Source organism: Bubalus bubalis, chromosome 20 (assembly GCF_019923935.1).
Source record: "Bubalus bubalis isolate 160015118507 breed Murrah chromosome 20, NDDB_SH_1, whole genome shotgun sequence".
Classification (NCBI taxonomy): Eukaryota; Metazoa; Chordata; class Mammalia; order Artiodactyla; family Bovidae; genus Bubalus; species Bubalus bubalis.
The window spans coordinates 39,337,349-39,359,151 of record NC_059176.1 but is presented as its reverse complement, the minus strand read 5'-3'; the positions used below and the strand labels follow the sequence as shown (position 1 = coordinate 39,359,151).

Here is a 21,803-nt window from a genome sequence, read left to right as displayed (position 1 = left end):
TGGCCACCTGATGAGAAGAACTGACTCATTGCAAAAGACCTTGATGCTGGGAAAGACTGAAGGCGGGAGGAAAAGGCGATGACAGAGGATAAGATGGTTGGATGGCATCACCGATTCAATGGTCATGAGTTTGAGTAAGCTCCTGGAGTTGGTGATGGACAGGGAAGCCGAGCGTGCTGCAGTCCATGAGGGCGAAGAGTCGGACACGACTGAGCGACTGATCTGACTGAACTGACTGAACTGAACACCATTGCTCTGCTGGAGGTTATGACTTTGTGCTGAACCGAAAGTGAAAATGAAAATAGAACGCAAAGCGTGGGAAAGGGTCATGAGCCATAATTCCACTTCCTCCTTGGCCAGCGTCTTCCTGCCCTCCTCCTCGTGTTCTAGTGCCCCTTCGTTGGGCTGAGATCCCTGCCAATGCCTTCGTACCCCAATTCCCCAGCGCCCGTTAGGGCAATAGACTCTCGCTCCGCCCCCCCAGAAGAACTTCCGCGTCCTCGGCTGCCCCACCCCCGACGGATCTGCGCACGCGCGGGGGCCATATTAGCAGCGGATACTCGGGCACTATCGTGTCTTTCTCGTGGAGAAAGGTGCTCGGTGTCGGTCTTCATTCTTCAGCGTCTTCCCTCCGGTGAGCCTTTACCCGTTGCGCACCCTCGGAAGCTTGGCCGCTCTCCCTGCAGGCCGGAGCCTTGAGCGTCGCGGCAGAGCGGGTCCCGGCCTGCAGTGGCCGCCGAGGAGCCGTGGGCACGATGACTCTGCACCGGCTCGTCAGTGACGGACCCGCAGGGGAACTGGCCCCGGCCGGCCTCCATCGGGCTTCCCTGCGCTGAGCGGGCATCGCGGGGCCGGGGACGCTCGGGCGGCGGGGCGGGCGCGGGCCTGGTGGGCAGGACAGAGTGGTAGGGCTGCCTCGGTCCCAGTAAGAGTTCGTATGCGAAAGTGAAGCTGCGGGAGAGGAGGTGCGGGTGACTCGCCTCGGGCGGTTGACCGGCGTGGAGATGAGAAAGTTGTGTTCTCGCGCGAATCAGAAGCCCGGCGGGTCTCCTCTCTGTGCCCTCCTGGCTCTTTGCTTAGGGCCACACTTACCTTTCAGCTGCCTGTTGCAGTACCCTCATAACTGGTTATTCTGCCCCAGTCTTCACCAGCCAGAGCGCTCTTTCTAAAATGCCAGTCAGCTTCTGTGGCTCTTTGGCCCAGCATCATTCCTTGGAGCCCCATTGCTTAAGAGAGAAAATTCACAGTTTTTACCTGGGCATGCGGGCCTTCGGGGCCTGATCCCTGCTTATTTTTCCATTCTTAATTCTCAATATTCCAGGATTTGGGAAGATTGGCTCTGGAAGCCGAAGTTTGGCTTTTCCACCAAGTCACGCTAAGCCCCAATGTTGTCTTCTGTAGAAATAGTAATAATGCCCAAGATTACTGTCCCACTTCTCCTTTTTATGGTTCAGGACCCCGGTATCATCCTCTGGAGAAAGCCTAAGCCTCTTAGCTTGGCATTCAAAGCTCTACATGATCTAGATACTTGTTTAGTTCTTTAGTTTTTTCATATATCTATATATTTTTTAAAATTTTTAATTGGAGGATAATTGCTTAACAATGTTGTATTGGTTTCTGCTGTACAAGTTGTGAATCAGCCATAAGTATGCATATATCCCCTCCCTCTTGAGCCCTTCCTCCCAGCCACTCCCATCCCACCTGCTCCCATCCCACCTTTCTAGGTTGACAGAGCACTAGGCTGAGCTCCCTGTGCTATACAGCAGCTTCCCACTAGTTATCTGTTTTACACATGATGGTGTGTGTATTTCAGTGCTACTCTCAATTCGTCCCAACCTCTTCCTCCTGCCCCCCACTGTGCCCACAAGTCCCTTCTCTACATCTGTGTCTATCCCTGCCCTGCAAATAGGTTCATCTGTACCATTTTCCTAGATTCCTGTATATGTGTTAATATACAATATTTGTTTTTCACTATGTGACTCACTTCACTCTGTATAGCAGGCTCTAGATTCACCCACCTGGGTTCAACTGACTCCAATTAGTTCCTTACTATGACCGACTAATAGTTCATTGTGTCTATGAATACAGCTTCTTTACTCATTCATCTGTAGATGGACATCTAGGTTGCTTCCATGTCATATGTATGTTTTTTTAACTTCAGCAACTTGTCTTACCCATTGAGCTATCCTGCCTCAGTGCCCTTTGTTCATGCTTTCTCCTCTGCCTGGAATGCCTTTTCCTTCTTTCTTCCCCTATTCTTCCTCTTAGACCTGAATGTTCTCAGCCTTATTTCTGCCTTTCCTGCCTCTAATATGGGCTCATATTTTGTATTTGTTTCACAAAAACTACTTCCTGGATTTTCTCCAACCTGTTCCCACTCTACCCTTGGTGCCTCTGTTTCCACACTGCTTTGTAATTGTCCTTCTGTGTCTGCTTCCCTCACTGTAAACTCTTTAGGAAAGGGATTGGTCGTACATAGGTAAGATCTTGGTATTTCAGCATTTAGCATAGTGCCTGGGTGCACCATAATGTTGGCTGAATGAAGAGAGTGGACAAAAAGATTTTTTTCAAGTCAAGAAATGCTTTTTAAATTGTAGGTTTCATTTTAATAATTACCTCATTTTCTTTTTACAGGAATTATCATAAACTTAAGAAAACATGGTGAGTTAATATACATGCCAATAAACTGTTGCCTGATAAATCAAATTGCTTGTACTCATCTTACCAACTTGCATGAGAAAATTGAAATGGAATGATGTCTTCTTATCAGTTTCCTCCCATACGCTGAATTTTGCATGCCAGGATGTGTTCTGTAAAATGATTTGTGGGTTTGCAGGGGTTGACTCAGAGAACGCGATGGCATCCCACTCCAGTACTCTTGCCTGGAAAATCCCATGGACGGAGGAGCCTGGTAGGCTGCAGTCCATGGGGTCGCTAGGGGTCGGACATGACTGAGTGACTTCACTTTCACTTTTCACTTTTCACTTTTATGCATTGGAGAAGGAAATGGCAACCCACTCCAGTGTTCTTGCCTGGAGAATCCCAGGGACAGGGGAGCCTGGTGGGCTGCCGTCTCTGGGGTTGCACAGAGTCGAGCATGACTGAAGCGACTTAGCAGCAGCAGGGGTTGACTTTTTTTAGTGGGTAGAAATCATTTGTATGTTTTTCCTTTGCAGTCTCGAAGATATGACTCCAGGACCACTATATTTTCTCCAGAAGGTAAAATAAATTATTTGATCTGTCTCAAATAAAATTAAAAAAAAATATTTTTAACTGTTAAGTTGTTCATCCTTTTTGTACTTTGAGGTGGTTATGGTCACTAGGTTAATTATGTGCTTCATAGGACTGTTAGTAAAAGTGGGACAGTTGTTTGTAGCTCTCTAGTGTTGCTGCTGATTGCTCTTGAACCAGTGGTGCAAGAACAAGGAGGAGAGTCTTGGTTTCTTTCTGCTTGTGTTTTGTAGGTCGCTTGTATCAAGTTGAATATGCCATGGAAGCTATTGGACACGCAGGCACCTGTTTGGGAATTTTAGCAAACGATGGTGTTCTGCTTGCAGCAGAGAGACGCAACATCCACAAGCTTCTTGATGAAGTCTTTTTTTCCGAAAAAATTTATAAACTGAATGAGTAAGTGCAATCTTAGGGAAGAGAGTTGAGAACATCTCATCATATTTTGGGAGGGCTATGCACTATGACACGGTACAATTGAACAGTTTGTTGTGTTTTTACTTTTGAAAATTCCTGGTTTTAACTTAACCTGCTTGAAACCTCCTTGAAGCCCACGACCTTAAATGCAGGGCCAGGTACTCAGTGGAGAAACGTTGTATAGTGATGAGAGTACAGGCATGGCGGTCACTCAGCTTTGGGTTTAATCTAGGTTCCACCAATACAAGCTGTGACTTCACACCCATTGTTTAACTTCTCTGGGCCTCCAGTAGAGCCTACTGGAGTCATTGTGGCGGTTCAGTGAAATAAAATGAATGAGTGAAATAAGCTAGCACAGTGTTAGGAATATAGGAGGACCTCGAGGTGTTGTTTAGAATGGTTACGAGGAATTAGTTTTTATTATACTGAATCTTACCAAAGACCACGCCTCCTGGAGGTCTTGGAAAAGTTTAGACAGGGCCTGTACACTAGTGAAATTTCTGCTATACTTGGGTGTACAGGACTGCAGCTAGCAGGGTGGATTTGCTGATTGGAGACCCTCCCTTCTGTGGTGTGCCATGTGAATGTTGGCTATAGGGCCTCTTTGATACACACACCCTGAGAAGTGTCATCCCTCCACAGGCACCTGTTGGGCCCTCTCAGGCAGCCTGCAGGCTTGACTGGGCACAGTGCTAGAGGAGTCAAGGCTGTAGGAGAGCCAGGGCAGCCTTCAGGAAACGGAGGGTAGATAAAGAAAATGCACTCTCCCAGTGAGCCTAGCCCTGGGCTTCCTGGTCAGGCTCAAAAATATCCTGCCCTTCGGGTCCCTTCACCTTCACCCCCATCAAGTGAGGCCTTTGAAAGTGAGAATACTTATTCCCAAGAATGTGAAGTAGTCTGTCTTCCTGTCTGGCAAAACATTTTTCTTCCCTGTGGTTGAATCTTCTTGGGATTTACCCTAGCTTCCTAGTGTTTATTCTCTTGCCCTGTTCACAGGGTGGTGATGGTAAATGCATCTGTTGTGAAGAACTCAAGGGTGCATTTTTTATCTTATGTGTTGAATGACAACAAGTTGAAAGTTTCCAACAAAGATAAAACTCATGTAGTTTTTGCCTGAAGGGTGTAGCACCTGTGAGTAAGCATGGTGAATTTCTAATAGAATTTAGTGTATTGTAAAACTTGTAAAATACCTCTGGCAAACATCCTCCCTAATTACAGATGAATGTCTTTCTTTTCTGCAAGGGATATGGCCTGTAGCGTGGCAGGCATAACTTCTGACGCTAATGTTCTGACCAATGAACTGAGGCTTATTGCGCAAAGGTATGGTCATAAATAATTGATATGTAAAGTTAATTTTGATGTTTCTAAGAAGAATGCTTTTTTTTTTAAGATTAAAGTCATTAAAAACCTATTAACTGAAAATTACAGTTTATTTCTTTAACCAAACTTGTAAAATATTTGGTTGGCCAAAAAGATCATTCATCTTATGGAAAACCTGAACGAACTTTTTGGCCAACCCAGTGTTGTTTCCAGTAAGGTTATTAAGTGTTGCCATACCCTCTGCCTTCCCCCTTCAGATTACAACTATTATGTTGTCCCCATGGCAGAGATATTTTAAGAGGGTATTTTGCTTAGAGTGTGTAGTGTTTTAGAGAAAACTATTAATATGCCAGTTTCTTTATCCTAGGTATTTATTACAGTATCAGGAGCCAATTCCTTGTGAGCAGTTGGTCACAGCACTGTGTGATATCAAACAAGCTTATACACAGTTTGGAGGTACTGAGACCTTTGGAAATTTTATTCCCCAAAGTTAAAACATTTTATGAGTAATAACCTTTTTGAAACAGTAAAAAGAAATTGAAAATGAAATAAGTAGACACTTTTCATACATGCCAGCTTCATGAACTAACTGGCTTCTACTATGTAGACTATCAAACATTTTATTAATAGACTACTGAAAGGCCAAAATAACATTTTAAAATCAGAAAACAAATTACTTTTTACGTAATAGTAATGGTATTCAGCACTGGTCATCTGTGTATTCCCTCTCCTCACTGCATCCAAATCCTAGAAACAAAAGTGGAATTTCTGATGGAGCTTATCTGTGGTGGCCAGAACATGAGCAGTTTATGAATGCTTAACTTCACAGAAGAGGGGTTAGCCACATTCACTGAGCTCAAGTAACCATAGTGATGCTAAATTTAGAGTGTTGATATGTGACTTTGTTTTCTCTGTTAAAGGAAAACGTCCTTTTGGTGTTTCATTGCTTTACATTGGCTGGGATAAGCACTATGGCTTTCAGCTCTATCAGAGCGATCCTAGTGGAAACTATGGAGGTTGGAAAGCCACATGCATTGGAAATAATAGTGCTGTGAGTATTTTTGTGTTGCTATAAAAATCTAGCAAAAGGTCTAATCACTGCCATAATTACAAAGTAGTGATGAGTGTAAACAACATTTTAAAGTAGCTGCAACAAACTTAACATGATATGAAAATCTCTGTGGTTTCTATTGGTGATAAAGTCACAGGTAGTACTAATACTGCTAGGATTTATTACCTACAATAATAATGAAAGGAAGTACCAGTTTTCAGTTAGAAGTTGTGAAAATAAGATCTAGTTTTTTGGGGTTTTTCCCACAGAATAGTCACAGACTCCCTGAATTCTGTCACAGATCCCTGGGGTCCATTCATAGATCATCAACCTCCCTCCTTCACACCCCTATCCCATGTCTACCCTCCCTCCCATCGAAATTGTTTATATTGGTTATAATGCCAATAATAATTTGGCATTATTCATGTTCCTAAAAATGTACAGTTCTAAAGGAAATTCTCTATGTTGACTCTTGTTTATGTTTTATAGGCAGCTGTATCAATGTTAAAACAAGACTACAAAGAAGGAGAAATGACTTTGAAGTCAGCACTTGCTTTAGCTATCAAAGTCCTAAATAAGACCATGGATGTTAGTAAGCTGTCTGCTGAAAAAGGTAATTTATGTGTGCTCCTGTAATTTGTTTGTTTAGTGAGAGAAGTAATTGAGTGGCTCTTGTGTTAGGCCTTTAACATGTTATGTAGTTCATTGAAACAGCAGCCTTTTTAAGTTAGGTGGCCTTATAACCATTTCCTAGACTTGACCAGGGTCAACATTGACAAGTTCTGGAGCTACAATTCCACATTACATTCCAAGCTTAAGGATTTGAGCCTGAATGTTCTCAATCTGTAATTAAATCTAAGCCGTCCTATTTTATCTCATCGACTTCTTAATGATAATATCTATGCTCATGTATATACAAACTAAAGAATATGAAAGAAAGTTACATATTTATATGTGTGTGTGTATATATATATATATACGTTTGGTGTACTTTATCAGAGGTATAACATTTAAATAAGTTCTGCATCTACTGATCTTTTATGTTAAGCCCATGTTTACAGTTGTAAATGCTATATTTAGCTAAAGTTATATGACCACATATGGCACCCCACTCCAGTACTCTTGCCTGGAAAATCCCATGGATGGAGAAGCCTGGAAGGCTGCAGTCCATGGGGTCACTGAGGGTCGAACATGACTGAGCGACTTCACTTTCACTTTTCACTTGCATGCATTGGAGAAGGAAATGGCAACCCACTCCAGTATTCTTGCCTGGAGAATCCCAGGGATGGGGAATCCTGGTGGGCTGCCATCTATGGGGTCACACAGAGTCGGACACGACTGAAGTGACTTAGCAATAGCAATAGCAATATGACCACATAAAACAATATTTCTAAATAATGTGTTTGAAAACTTATGGTAAATTAATATATTGATTTAATTTGGGATGACTTAGCTTCTGGTGTTCCTTTAAAAATGCCATTTACTTGCAGATTGTTGTCTCTTGTCTACTTCTACTTAATTTCAGGAGGCAGTACTCGATTTCCCCTACTCAGAAGCTCTTCTCCTTTTGGTATTAGTCTGGTTTTTCTCATCTGTAGTCATAGGGGCTACTTTTCTTTTGAGAAGTTTGTGAAAAATAAATGTAAATAGTGGTTAAAGATACTGGCTGAGCCTGCAGAGATTCCAACAAGGAGATTATGATTTCTTCTGGTCAGGCTAGCTAGAGCAATCGGCTGGTTGTATTGAAAACTTTTTCCTAAGTTAACAGAACAGCAGCTCAGAGGTTAGTATGGGTGAAGATAAGGAAGATATTAAAATAAAAATATTCATAAAAGCATTACCAGATGGAAAGTATTTTTGTTTCCTTAAAAGTATCTATGAATTAATTGTATTAGGCAGAAAACTTGGAAAAGTGTAGTAAAGCTCAAAGGGTATGAAGAGATTAAACTGTAGTTGCCTGTTAAGTGTGTTGGCTAAGTATGGCTGCCTGTAATACATGTGTGTGTGTTTGCTTCTAGTGGAAATTGCCACACTAACAAGAGAGAATGGAAAGACTGTCATCAGAGTTCTCAAACAAAAAGAAGTGGAACAGTTGATCAAAAAACACGAGGAAGAAGAAGCTAAAGCTGAGCGTGAGAAGAAAGAAAAAGAACAGAAAGAAAAGGATAAATAGAAGACAAAATCAGGGATTTTATAACTCATTTGGGGCACCATTTCAGTGTAAAGGCTGTCCTACTCTTCCACTTTGAGAAAGCTTTGACAAACTTTTTTAACTTGTCTAGTGGGAAAATAGGATGGTACCAACTGAATTGGGTCCTTGTTATTTCTGTCCAGGTGAATATTGTAATAATGATTACTCTTTATGGACATCTTAATCACCCTCTCCCTCTTTTTTTTTTTTTTTTTTTTTTGAATAAAATTTGGAAAGAATGGAAATGGTGAAGGGGAAAATTCTCTAGCAATAACTGTTGAAGATACAGGATTAATAGGGCTGTGGTTTTTTTCATGTATGTAGTGTGGCCACCTTTGCAGTAACCTTTAAAAAATGGACAGAAATGTAAACAGCATAAATAGAGAAAGATGGGAACTGTGCAGTGGAGATTTCCTATTTTGTTTCCCTACCAACTTGGAGAACCTGTAGCCCAATCTGAGCAAAACAGAGCTGTCCTTCTAGACCTCATCTGATATTACCCTATCAGAGGCTTGTCCAGTGAAATAAGTCACATTCCTCTTCTAGATTTGCCAGCCTTTGATACTGATGGATATTCTTACTGGACTTAAAAATTGTATGTGTGTATACACGCATACATTCATGCAAACATTGTAAAACATGAAAGGCATAATTAAAATGAAAGCCCTATGTACCGACTGCCCAGCTCCAGAAGCAAATTAATCAGTACTTTTGAAGTCCCCTGTGTGTTCATTTCAGGTCTCATTCTTCTCTTGCCCAAGAGGTGACCACTACCGTGAGCCCATCGTTCCTGTAAGCTATGGGTCTTCCACTGTGGTTTTCCACCCCTCTACTCCAGGTGGTCCTGGTGGGTCTGTCAGTCAGAGAACCCCACTCCTGTCACAAAGGTGAGACAGTCCCTACCTCAGTCTGCAGGAATGGGTTTGAGAACGAACATGTGGACTGAGCCAGGCCAGATGTGATGTGGATATAAGGAAACGATGCTGAGGATTGTGCAGTAGACCAGCTGCCCACAGATGGCAGCACAAGCCACGTGGAAGGCTGAAGCAGGAATGAAGGCTACAGGGGAAAAGCGTGACCAAGAGATGAGAATAGTTCAGTTTTATCCAAGGGGTGCTCCATTGCTGAGATTTGCTCAATTCAGGTACACTGAGGATGCTGTCACTTAGAGTTCTCTGATGGAAGTGCTGAAAGGCAGTGCTACTTAAAGTGGTCTGTGGATCAACAAGCATCGCCTGGGAGTTGGCTAGAAATGCAGATTCTGGTGTCCTATCCCAAGCCTGATTCAAAATCTTGGCATAGAGCCCAGCAATCTTTTAACAAGCTTGCATGTGTTTCAAATGCATACCGAAGTTTGAGAAGTGCTTTGCTGCATATTGGAATCACCTTTATACCCAGACTATGCGTGTGCATGCAAAGTCACTTCAGTCATGTCCTACTCTTTGGTACCCTATGAACAGTAGCCTACCAGGTTTCTCTGTCCCTGGGATTCTCCAGGCAAGAATACTGGAGTGGGTTGCCATGCCCTTCTCCAGGGAATCTTCCCAACCCAGGGACTGAACCCGCTGTTCTTTGCATTGGCAGGTGGATTCTTTACCACTAGCACCACCTGGGAAGCCCTTAAGGAGTAGCAGTGCCTTGAAAATTTCTGTTTGTGGTGATGTTCAAGCTAAGCTAATTTCCAAGCCCCTTTTCAGCTGAAGGATAATTGCTTTACAGAATTTTGTTGTTTTCTATTTACTCTTAATTTATACAGTTGATTCTTGTTATTCATGTTCTGTGAAGTCAACATGAATACTGAATTAGCAAATTCTGAGGCATCGCTCCTAGTGAAATAACAGGTTGGGTTCCTTTGAGCCTCTGGTCACAACATTTTTGTCAACACATCAGTACATAACCTTGTTTTATGTGCGTTTCTGTTTAAAGACATTTAATATATATTGGTAATTCATTAATATTGAACTTATGACTGACAGCAGTTCGATTCATATCTTAGTGAAGCTTATCTAACACGCTTTCTTCATAAGGCACGTCACAGCCTTCTTATGCTTAGGAACACTAGCCAGCATACACTGAGGGGACATTTTAAAAAGTGAAATCAATGAAAAGCACAAGAATTCAGAAAGCATAGCACAAAACAGACCACAAGGAGACCAGTTTTACAGTGTGAGCTGAAGCAAGAAGGCAGAGAGTGGCCCCTTGTTTGACTTCAACTGGGAAGATGTGTGTCAGGCAACAAATATTTCCGTGGCTCTGTGTGTGTCCACAGTGACCAGGAGAGCACCACTGTATTGGTTTTGGGGTTACGGAGAAACTTGGAAACAAATGCAGAATCCATAAATAATGAGGGTGGGCTGTTAAAAAGTGACCTTTCAGCCTTGCGATGCACAGAAGTAGAGGTAGACGGAGATGTGACCTGATAAATGTTGTTGTCTTTATCTCCAGAATATATCCAGAATCTACCCATTTACCCCTGCAGGGACTCGGGTCCACACCACCATTCTCTCTCTACTTGGGCAATCACTACAGTCTCTGCTGCTTCAGTCAGTTCTCAGCACAGCAGCCAGAGTGATCCTTTGAAAATGTGATGGTGCTGCTGCTTTGTTCAAACTCTCCAATGGCTGCTTTTCTTGCTCAGTAAAAGCCTGGTTCTCTACACTGGTTTACAAGGTACCGCATACCCTGGCCCCTCCACTGCCTGGTCTTGCACCTTGCACTCCCTTCCTCACTCTGTTCATTGGATGAGCCCCCTTGTTCCGTGAAGTACCAAGCCCTCTTCCATCCCTGGGCCTCTTAACTTGCCATTCCCTCTGGCTTGGGACTGCTCTTCCTCTGGTGGCATTAGTATGGCCCACTCCCTCGTGTAGGTCTCTCTTTGAATATAGCCTTATTTGGCTACTTCATACAGAAGAGCAAGAAGGGCTTGCCAACTGGCGTTAGTGGTAAAGAACCTGCCTGCCAATGAAGGAGATGTGAGAGACACGCATTTAGTCCCTGGGTCGGGAAGATCCCCTGGAGGAGGGCATGGCAACCCACTCCAGTAGTCTTGCCTAGAGAATCCCTGGACAGAGGAGCCTGGCGGGCTGCAGTCCACGGGGTCACAAAGAGTCGGACATGACTGACGTGACGGCACACGCTACAGAAGAGCGGTCTACCCCCGACCCACTCGCGTTCTCCCTCTCCTTGCTGAGTTTTCTCCATAGCACTCAACACTGTCGGGCCTGTTTACTGTCTGTCTACCCGCTGGAATATTAGCTTCCAGAGTGGGACTTTAATTCAACAGCTGTGTTCCAGTACCTACAACAGAAACGGGCACATATTAGGCAACAAATAAATGTTGATGAGGGAAGTGAATAGTGGCTCTTGACACGGTAGAATGAAATCCTGAAATACACCTCTTTTCCATGCAGCTCCGTAGAAGTGGTGTGTTCTCCATATTCTGACCACCTCTTCAACACCGTTGCTTAAAGTTGTGACAACTGCCAAGACTGTAGTGAATAAGAGAGCCTAGCACAGTTTATCACCACATTAGGAGCAAGTCTTCAGAACGTCACCCAAATGATGGAGAAACTTCAACATGTTCACCCTTTTGTTGAAATCATTTCCTACTTTGGTTGTGGGCTGGGCAGCAGGGACTATTCTATAACTGAGTTTTTTTCCTGTTCTCAGGCCAACTGCTAGCCTAGATTCTCTCCCAGCCTGTTTTTCCTTTGTTCTGTGGCCTATTTTTAGCCCTAGGTTGCAGAGTCCTCTGGTTCCTGATGATGCATCCCAAATGTAAGCCTAGAGATCCTCATCTGAATGGAGACGCTCCGCAGCAGGCGTTTCATCCTCTCAGCCGGGCAGAATGCACGGGTTCTCGCGGGGGCAGCAGGCGTTTCATCCTCTCAGCCGGGCAGAATGCACGGGTTCTCGCGGGGGCAGCAGGCGTTTCATCCTCTCAGCCGGGCAGAATGCACGGGTTCTCGTGGGGGCAGCAGGCGTTTCATCCTCTCAGCCGGGCAGAATGCACGGGTTCTCGCGGGGGCAGTGCTGGTGCCGGAGCACCTTAGATGGAGACAAGGAGCCAGGAAGCTAAAAGTGTTCAACCCTCAGTCAGTTTAAAACGAAATCTTGAGTTGTTTCACTTTGGTGACTTACAAATCACTTTTAAAAATAACTCGTGGGAATAAAATCATATGTTCCTGCATATAATCTTACCGCTGGTGCTTTTCTTAATCAAAAAATAAGACTCTGAAATCGCTACAGTCTAGCACTTTGAAAGTTTCATGAAAGTATTTGCGTTAGCAGTGCAAAAATATTCTGCATCCTGAAAAATAATCAGAAAGGGGATTCATTTCTTTATTTCTTCATATTTACCATGTTCTTAGTAAGTTTAGGTGATGGAGACTCGTGGGTGAGTAAGACATGTCCTTTTTTTTTAAGTTGAAGTATAGTTAATTTTTATAATGATTAAGGTGTACAGCAAAGTGATTCAGTTACATATATGTATATATACACATATATTCTATTTCAGATTATTTTCCATTATAGGTTACTACAAAATATTGAATCTAATTCCTTGTGCTATATACTAGGTGCTTGTTCATCGGTTTTATATACAATCATATGCATATGTTAATCTCGAATTCGCAGTTTACCCCTCCTCCTGTCCTCGGTTTTCAGTGTTCCGTCTTGCAGGAACAGCAGGGCTGTCGTCAACTACTTAACAATGTGAGGAAGACGCTGGACTCCAGGTGGCTGTACCCCAGGGAGTGAAGGCAGAAGGAGCTGCTTGTGTAAAGGTCTGGCAGTGGGAAAGCTTCACTTTTTTATGGAAAGTCAGCCTCTGAGCTGAGCCAGAGCATAGCTTGTCAGGGGAAGAAGAGTAACCACAAGAGATGAGAGAAGGCAGCTTCACAGATCTTGGAGTCTGTGCTCAATACAATGCAGAGGCTGCTGAGATTAAGAGAGAAACTATTACACTCTTAATTCTTGGAGTCCAGAAGATGGATTAAGTGGGAAGAAACAAGGCAGGGAGACCAGTCAGGAGGCCATCGAAATAGGCAAGGAAGGATGAGTGTCTATAAGACCGTGGTAAAGGGAACAGAGAGGAAGAAGGCTCCATACAGTGAGGGATGAGAGAGGGAGTAGGGGATGACTAGGGTCTCTAACTCAGATAAAGGGTTACAATCTAATTTCAAAAGATGTTAAGTGAATGTGATGAACTATTCTTAAAATATCCTACCCTCTTTTTTTCTTATTGCTGTTTTGGGCTGAAGCCAAGTGGAGACTAATATCCTTGGGTGGGAAGAGTTCAGTGAACATCATCACACATTACACAGCAAAACCATGTCATAGGCTTTATTTTTCTTTTTCTTCCAAATATTGTTCTTTTGTATACTTTTGTGCACTGTTCATCTCCTTAGCTCAGTTTTCTATCAGAGCACTTAGCTTCTAAAAGATTCAGTTTTGATGTGCGTGTCCAACTCTTTGGGACCCTGTGGACTGTAACTTTCCAGGCTCCTTTGTCCATGGGGTTTTCCAGGCAAGAATGCTGGAGCAGATTGCCATTTCCTCCTCCAGGGAATCTTCCCAACTCAGGGATCAAACCCCCGTCTCTCGCGTCTCCTCTGTTAGCAGGCGGACTCTTTACCACTGCGCCACCTGGGAAGCCCTGATGCGGGTATAGTGAATGCTTTTTGTGTTTATGCAGGCAAATCTATTGTTCATTTTTAGTTCTTGTTGTTAGTATCATGCATGTAAAGATACTCCATAACCAAAGTATATAACATTCTTGAGTAAATTTGTGGTTTTGTCACTTTTATCATGCATAATTTAAAATATATAATTGGCATCTATTTTTAAAAGGCACTATTTAAATCATGCAACTTTAATTCCATTGTTCAGGCTAATTGGGAATGGTCCAGTCTTTTTTTTTCCTTTGGCCAGATATTGTTTTAATGAGAATTATAAACAACCAAAACCATTTTTTTGCAAACCACCCTTTTTTTTTTAAACAAATGATTTGGAAATCATTACAAATACTGTGTAAGATGTACACAGTACATCTTTGCCTTGTTTTGCAAAGCCAACAAATACAAGAACAAATTTTAAATATATGTGATTTGTTCAAGTTATTTGGGGTGGGGTGGGGTGGGTGGAGAGCCTGATTTTTTCCCCAGTATTTAAAAAATGAGTTTTTCCTAACCTTTCAAACAAAAAGTTTATGACAACTGGAGAAAAAAAGACACAGAGAGAGAGACCATCTTATAGCTGCTTTAAGTGGTTTCTGATAATTCTTCCAATGTTACCTTTCCTTTCCAGAACTCATATCTTCACTAAATAGTTGAATTTAAAATATTTCTCTATTTATTTTTGGCTATGCTGGGCCTTCGTTGCTGCGTGTGGGCTTTCTCGAGTTGCAATGAGTTGGGGCTCCGTTTTATTGCAGTGCGTGGGCTTCTCATTGCAGTGGCTTTTCTTGTTGCAGAGCATGGGCTCTAGGGACGTGGGCTTCAGTGGTTGTGGTTCCTGGGCTCTAGAGCGAGGGCTCAGTAGCTGTGGCCCACAGGCTTAGTTGCCCTGCAGCATATGGAATCTTCCCGGATCAAGGATCGAACCCATGTTTCCTGTATTGGCAAACAGATTCTCCACTGCGCCACCATAGAAGTCCTAAAATATTTCTAATGAACTGATTAATGGGAGAAAAGAAAATGAATCAATTCAGAATTACATGAAACAACATAGTTATTTGCCTTTCTTGGTTTACTAATTTATTTTTTGGTAACAGCTTTATTGAGATATAATTCATAGAGCATACAGTTCATTTAAAGATTATACTTTAATGACTTTTAATATATTAACAGAGTTGTACAACTATCACCACAATCTTAGAACATTTTTATCACCCTGGAAAGAAATTCTATACCAATTTACCATTCACGCCCAGGTTCCTCCTTAGCCCTACACAATCACCAGTCTACTTCCTGTCTATACATAGTTGCCTATTCTGGAGATTTCATATAAATGGAATCATATACTCTGTGGTCCTTTGTGACTGACCTCTTTCACTAATTGTAATGTTTTTGAGGTTCATCCACATTTTAGAGTATATTGGTAATTCATTTCTTTGTTTACTAGGTGAGAAAAATAGCAAGAATTCATTTCTTTTTATTACTGAATAATACTCCATTGTGTGACTATATCACATTTTATCTATTCATCAGTTTTGGAATCATAGGTTTTTTTACATTTTTTGGTTATTATGAGTATTGCTGCTTTGTATACTCATGTATACATTTGTGTGGGGGGGAGGTGTGTGTGTGTGTGCTCAATCATCTCTGGTTCTTTGTGACCCCAAGGACTGGCGCCCACATCCATGGAATTCTCTGGGCAAGGATGCTGGAATGGGTTGCCATTTCCTACTCCAGGGGATCTTCCCAACCCAGGTATTAAAACAGCGTTTTTCCTGCATCTCCTGTATTGACAGGCAGATTCTTTACTGCTGTGCCACCCCAGAAGCCCATTTTTGTGTGGACGTATGTTTTAATTTCTCTTTATATATGTAGTAGTGTAATTGATGGGTCACATCTTGGTTTATTTTTAATCCATCTTTATACTATTCATTCATATTAGCAATACAGATTTTAAAAGAAGCCTGCTTTCCTATTAAGATCCCAATAAAAATGGGAACTGGATTGACTCTGAGTAAATGCACGTATATGAATGTTAGTTATCCTTGAAGTAGGTCTCACAGTTGGAGAGGATTTTGGCTTCCTTTCATCCCAGCAGGAAGAATCTCTTCTCTAAATTCCTTTATGCCTAACACTAGGAAAGGCCACGTCTTTGATTCTGCACCCAAGAACCTTATATAATAACATCAGAGTCATATGGAATGAGAGAATCCAGGGTAAATTGTCTTCTGAGTCCAAAACAATCTAACAGCCTATTCTTTGATTAAAAAAGCAGTATATGCTCACTTTGGAAAATATACAATAAATTAAATAAGAATTGCCCTTAGAGTTAGCCACTCTTACTGCACTGGCCCGGTTTAGCTGCTGAGTTAGTGTATGTGGTAGACTCTGGCAAATTATACAAAGTGAAAAGTGAAAGTCACTCACTCATGTCCGACTCTTTGAGGCCCCATGGATTATACAGTCCATGGGATTCTCCAGGTCAGAACACTGGAGTGGGGGATCTTTCCCTTCTCTGGGGAATCTTCCCAACCCAGGGATCGATCCCAGGTCTTCCACATTGCAGGCGGATTTTTTACCAGCTGGGCCACCAGGGAAGCCCTAAAATTATACAAAAGGTATTATTAAAGAATCTTAGAGGATAATTTAAAATAACGTTTTTTTCCCTTACCATTGCTTTTCTAAAGCATTTTGCAGCCTTAGAAAGCCCTGTGTCTCGATACAACAGAGGAGAAGCTATCATTTGTTGAGCACACAAGTGTGTCAGTTACATTATATTTATTAGTGCTAATTCTCACCATAACCTTGTAAAACATTTAGTATAAATGATTTAGAGGCAAACTTTCAATTATGTAGTTAAGAAAAACAAAGCTCAGAAAAGGTGAGTGTCTTGTGCCAAGAGACACAGCTCCAGTGCCACCGCTGCAGTGCAAGCCATTATCATCCCGTGCCTGGGGTCCCGTGGGAGCCCCCACACTTGTCCCTCTCTATCTCCTTTCCCCTTTACTGCTAGAATGTTTTCAATTTGTTGAAAACTACAGAATACTTGAAATCACCTGTAAGGAAAAGGCTCTATTTGATCTTTGATTACATCGGATCTTCTCAGTCACCAGTAAAGCAGAGTTGAAATTCCTCATTGTGCTTTTGATGCTCATCTCTCCAACACTCTGTAAAGTGATAGATTGAGAAATGCAGAAAGTTCTTGACATATTGCGAAGTGCAGTCTTGGGTCTTTGATGTCAGATAAAAACCGGTGTGTATCCTTGCTCTGTTACCTAGCTATTCGTTCAACAATTGAGAATCAATACCTGTCAAGTTCTCAGGCTGATGCAATGAACAAGATAGACAGTGTCTCTGCTTTCATGGAACTAACTGCCTAGGGGATGAAGGCAGGAAACATTATTAGTCAGGTGTGTTATAGAAGAGCAAGGAATGATTAGGCCTTGTGTGAGACAGCTGTGGAACTGGAAATTACCAAATGATTTCCGATTTTGAGAGACTTGGATCAGCTGGCTTAGAATTAGGCGCAAGATAATAGATGCTCTGGAACAATCAATGCCATACATTAACCTTCAGAGGGAGTTTTCTGTGTTACTAAAATGTTGTTCATTTGGTCTTGCTTCTTATCCATAAAGGAAACGACATCAATTAGCATTCATTGGCTAGATGAAAGCTTTTTATTGCTAAATAGAGGAGCAGATCATTAGAGCAGATTCCCAAACATGGTAGAGAAATAGCTCCATTTTGGTTTTAATTTATCTTCACACCCTAAAGCATTATTTGGCAGTTTACAAATTACACATGGAAGTGAATTATATTTAATTTTGAATTTTTGACCGCTTTTGAGGTTCATAATTTCTTAATATCCCTTGATTGAAGTGGGAATAGTGGGAATAGTCTGGGAACAATTAAATTGGCAATCAATGAATGAATTCTAAGAGGGCAGTTCTGGTGCATAGCTACAAATTTCTGGAGCATCTGTATACCTGCAGTATAATTTGTCCTTTGGATTTATTTTTGGTATATGTGGGAGTGTCTATAAATACCTTTCATTTCTAGAATAGAAAGTGACCAAGATATAGGCTGTATATTTTATAAGAATATTTAAATTCTACCTTTTGTAGAAAACAATTGTGTTCGCATATTTGCAGCTGTGTTTTGTGGTCATTAAATATAAGGGCATGAGTTTCTTTCTAAAATTTATAATAGTGTGCCATTTATGAAGAACATTTCACATAATACAATAAATATTTTTATATTTCTAAGAAATTGTGTTGATTTAGTATACAAATGTTGAGTTTTTGTATAGTGATTGCAAATCTGCTAAAGGAATTTACTTACTGAAATCCATATTTGGCATTTTTTCACCATAGAAATTATTTTTATTTTTAGCAGCTTTGTGGAGCTGTCATTGATGTGTACAAACTTGATGTTTATTATACATATAAATTGCAAAATGATCACCACAATCAAGCTAATTAACATATCCACTACCTCCACATGGTTACCATTTTGTTTGTTTGGAAAAGGTTTAAGATCTATCCTTTTGCAAGTTACAAGTGCACAATAGAGACTGTTTATATTTGTCTTTAAAAAAATCTTTCATCATATGATTCATCTCTTCCAGATGTAAAAGTTTTCAACATTCAGAGGACATGGAGTATTGCAGTGTTCTTTCTTAAGATGGAAAACAATATCTTCATTTATAAAAAGAGTTGGGGTTTGTTCAGGACACATTATAATTTACTCTGGTTTGTAGTAAACTGTCATTTCCTTTTCTCTTGTGTTTTTCTATTGTAATTGGGTCTGTGACATTGTGGTATATATATATACTATTATAAAATTCTAGTGCGATAGCTCAGTTTTATATTTTTGTGATATGTGATTTATGTGCTACTAGTTATTACAATCTAATAAAAATGTGGTCAATTGCTTTTCTTTTAAAGCTCTCTGCATTAAAATATGCCTGCACTTTTACATTTTGATTACAGCCATTGAAATAGCCCTGAAAGGAAGCTTTTATTTTGATATCATTTCTTTTGAAGGATTGGATTTTAATATTCTATCAATATTTGCTTTTTTCCCTTTAATGTGTGAAAAATGCATTTAATTTCAACAGCAAATTGACAGCATCCATTTTTATCTTTAATTAACTTTTCAGTTTGGCTCTCATCTTCAAGACTTACAGCAGAATTTATCACCAAGCCATAATGGAAATGCTGAATGTAAGATTCAGAGAATCTGCCTAGCTCTTAATTTAGCTCTCAGTTGACCCCATTAGAAAAAAGAAAAGTCAACAACAACATTGATATAAAAGACAATTCATTAGGTCATACCACTTGCAAATGACAATGTCTATTTTTGATTCCTCCTATGTATCTGGTCTCCTAATTCCCTTCTCAATACCCTCCCCTTTAACTCCAAAGCACCAACTGCCCTTTGCTTGAGGGTTTTGTAAGTGCAGAAGTACAGTAGCGAATAACTTCCACACAAATAATAATAGCTGTCACCTATTGAACGCGTGGGCCCTGCAGCTGAGCACTTGCTTTACCAGCTTTATGTCCTGCAAGGCAGGTTTTAAGGCTCTAGTTTACAGATTGGGGATGGCGTATACAGAGAGGGATTCAGTTTGAATCTCTGTACAAACTGAGATTGTACTGCTGCTGCTGCTGCTAAGTTGCTTCAGTCGTGTCCGACTCTGTGCGACCCCATGGACTGCAGCCTACCAGGCTTCTCCGTCCATGGGATTCTCCAGGCAAGAACACTGGAGTGGGTTGCCATTTCCTTCTCCAATGCATGAAAGTGAAAAGTGAAAGTGAAGTCGCTCAGTCATGTCCGACTCTTAGCGACCCCATGGACTGCAGCCTACCAGGCTCCTCCATCCATGGGATTTTCCAGGCAAGAGTACTGGAGTGGGGTGCCATTGCCTTCTCCCTGAGATTGTACAGTTTGAATCAAATTGATGCCTTTGAACTGTAGTGATGGGGAAGATTTCTGAGAGTCCCTTGGGCTTCAAGGAGATCAAACCAGTCAATCTTAAGGGAAATCAACCCTGAATACTCTGTTGAAAGGACTGATGCTGAAGTTGAAACTCCAGTATTTTGGTCATCTGATGCAAACAACTGACAACTGACTGATTGGAAAAGTCCCTGATGCTGGAAAAGATTGACGGCAGAAGGAGAAGAGGGCCTCAGAGGATGAGAGGGCATCAGAGGCGGGATGGCATCACTGATGCAATGGACATGAACTTGGGCAAACTTTGGAAGATGGTGAGGGACAGAGAGGCCTGGCATGCTGCAGTCCATGGGGCTGCAGAGAGTCAGACGCGACTGAAAAACAACAAACAGCACTTAAGACTAAATTAGACTTGGTGGGTGAAGCAGAGGAAAGAACAAAGGATGACCTCCAGGTTTTTCACTTGAGTAATTAGTTGAGATGGGAAAACTAAAAGGCCAAAGTGCTTTGTGACATATTAACTGATATTCCAACAAAGTCACATATACGGAGACACAGAGTTGAGATGACCACCCAAGTGTGAATCTGGTCGTTGCCAGTGTGCAGCAGATATTTAAAGCCAGGGAAATAGATAAGATCACCGAGGGAGGGATGGGTGGAGGTGGGGGCACAGTGTACAAGAAATAGTTCTGAGATTTGAGCCTGTGGAATTCCCAACATGCAGCATCTGGGTGGGAGAAGAGAAACCTGCCAAGAACAGTGAGAAGGAGTGCATGCATGCTCAGTCACTTCAGGCAGGTCTGACTCTATGTGACCCTATGGACTGTAGCCCACCAGGCTTCTGTGTCCATGGGCAAGGTAAAAATAAAATAAGGGTAATAAAAGTGCTTCCCTGGTTGCTCAGTGGTAAAGAATCCACCTGCAGTGAAGGAGATACACTTTGAATTTCTGGGTCGGGTGGATCCCCTGGAGAAGGAAATAGCAACCCACTCCAGTATTCTTGCCTGGGAAATCCCATGGACAGAGGAGCCTGGCAGGGTAGAGTCTATGGGGTCGCAAAAGAGTCAGACACAACTTAAGGAACTAAACAACAATAAAAGTGCCACCCTCCTAATACTGCTGGAGTTTAAATGTGCTAGTACATTAAATAATGATTGGATTATTACATTCTCCTACTATGTAGCAAGGGTAATATGATAATTATTAAACTCCACTTTCTATGGCAAGAAAGTAAAAGTGTAAGCCACTCAGTGGTGTCTAACTCTGACTGGCTAGTGGGTATTACAAAGATGGATAAGACCTAGACTCTAATCCTAGGAGCTCATTATCTACTAGGGGACATAAGGTTTATAGAGAAATGGGTCCAAAAATGGAAGGTGGCAAATGCTGTGAGAGAAGTGAAAGTGTCCTGGAGGTTCGGAGAAGGGAGATGGCTGTGGCTGGTCAGGGAGCCAGGCTAGGCTTCAAGAGTCAAGTGACATTTGAAGAAGGGGTGGGTTTGGATATTCAGGGAAAGTCGGATTGGTGAAGGTGAGGAAGGATAATAAAAATTCCACAATCTTCAGAGGAAATGCGGTGTCTGGGATGTGGGTGCTCTGTAGACTGTATGCCAGTCCCTTTGGTCAAATCTCAGAAAGTTGGTAGACAGATGCTGTTTTAGGGGCCTTTGTAAGCGGTGGCCATAGCGATAGCTGTGGTGTGCATTGTCATTCGATCCGCCAGCGTCTCCTAGCAGTGTGCAAACGCCTCTTATCAGAGGCAGGTGCTGCCACCCCAGCCAACAACCGAGAGTAATTGGTGTATCCGTCTAGGAAAAACCATCCAAGAGGCATACATTATATTCTGTATTTATTTGCTTGGATTTCAAAGTGCCCAACAAATTACACACTTTACCTTTCACTTAAAAACAGTAATGACAGCTAGTTTTCCACTCCCACCACCACAGATTATTTAAATAACTATTGTT

At 41.8% G+C, this 21,803-nt stretch overlaps 1 protein-coding gene across 1 annotated transcript; it reads left to right on the top strand.

The window, feature by feature from the left end:
* The first annotated feature begins 501 nt into the window (after positions 1-501).
* PSMA4 (proteasome 20S subunit alpha 4) lies at positions 502-8,452 on the top strand. The gene is made up of 9 exons (XM_006044389.4): positions 502-634; positions 2,635-2,661; positions 3,177-3,219; positions 3,465-3,627; positions 4,888-4,965; positions 5,333-5,421; positions 5,886-6,016; positions 6,506-6,629; positions 8,035-8,452. Exons 2-9 carry the CDS (start codon positions 2,659-2,661, stop codon positions 8,187-8,189), a joined length of 786 nt encoding a protein of 261 aa, XP_006044451.1. The 5' UTR covers positions 502-634; positions 2,635-2,658; the 3' UTR covers positions 8,190-8,452.
* The last annotated feature ends 13,351 nt before the right edge of the window (positions 8,453-21,803 follow it).

Coding starts and splice junctions, on each gene's coding strand:
- PSMA4 (XM_006044389.4), top strand. Junction 3,628..4,887: donor AAAATTTATAAACTGAATGA/GTAAGTGCAATC, acceptor CTTTTCTGCAAG/GGATATGGCCTGTAGCGTGG. Junction 5,422..5,885: donor AGCTTATACACAGTTTGGAG/GTACTGAGACCT, acceptor TCTCTGTTAAAG/GAAAACGTCCTTTTGGTGTT.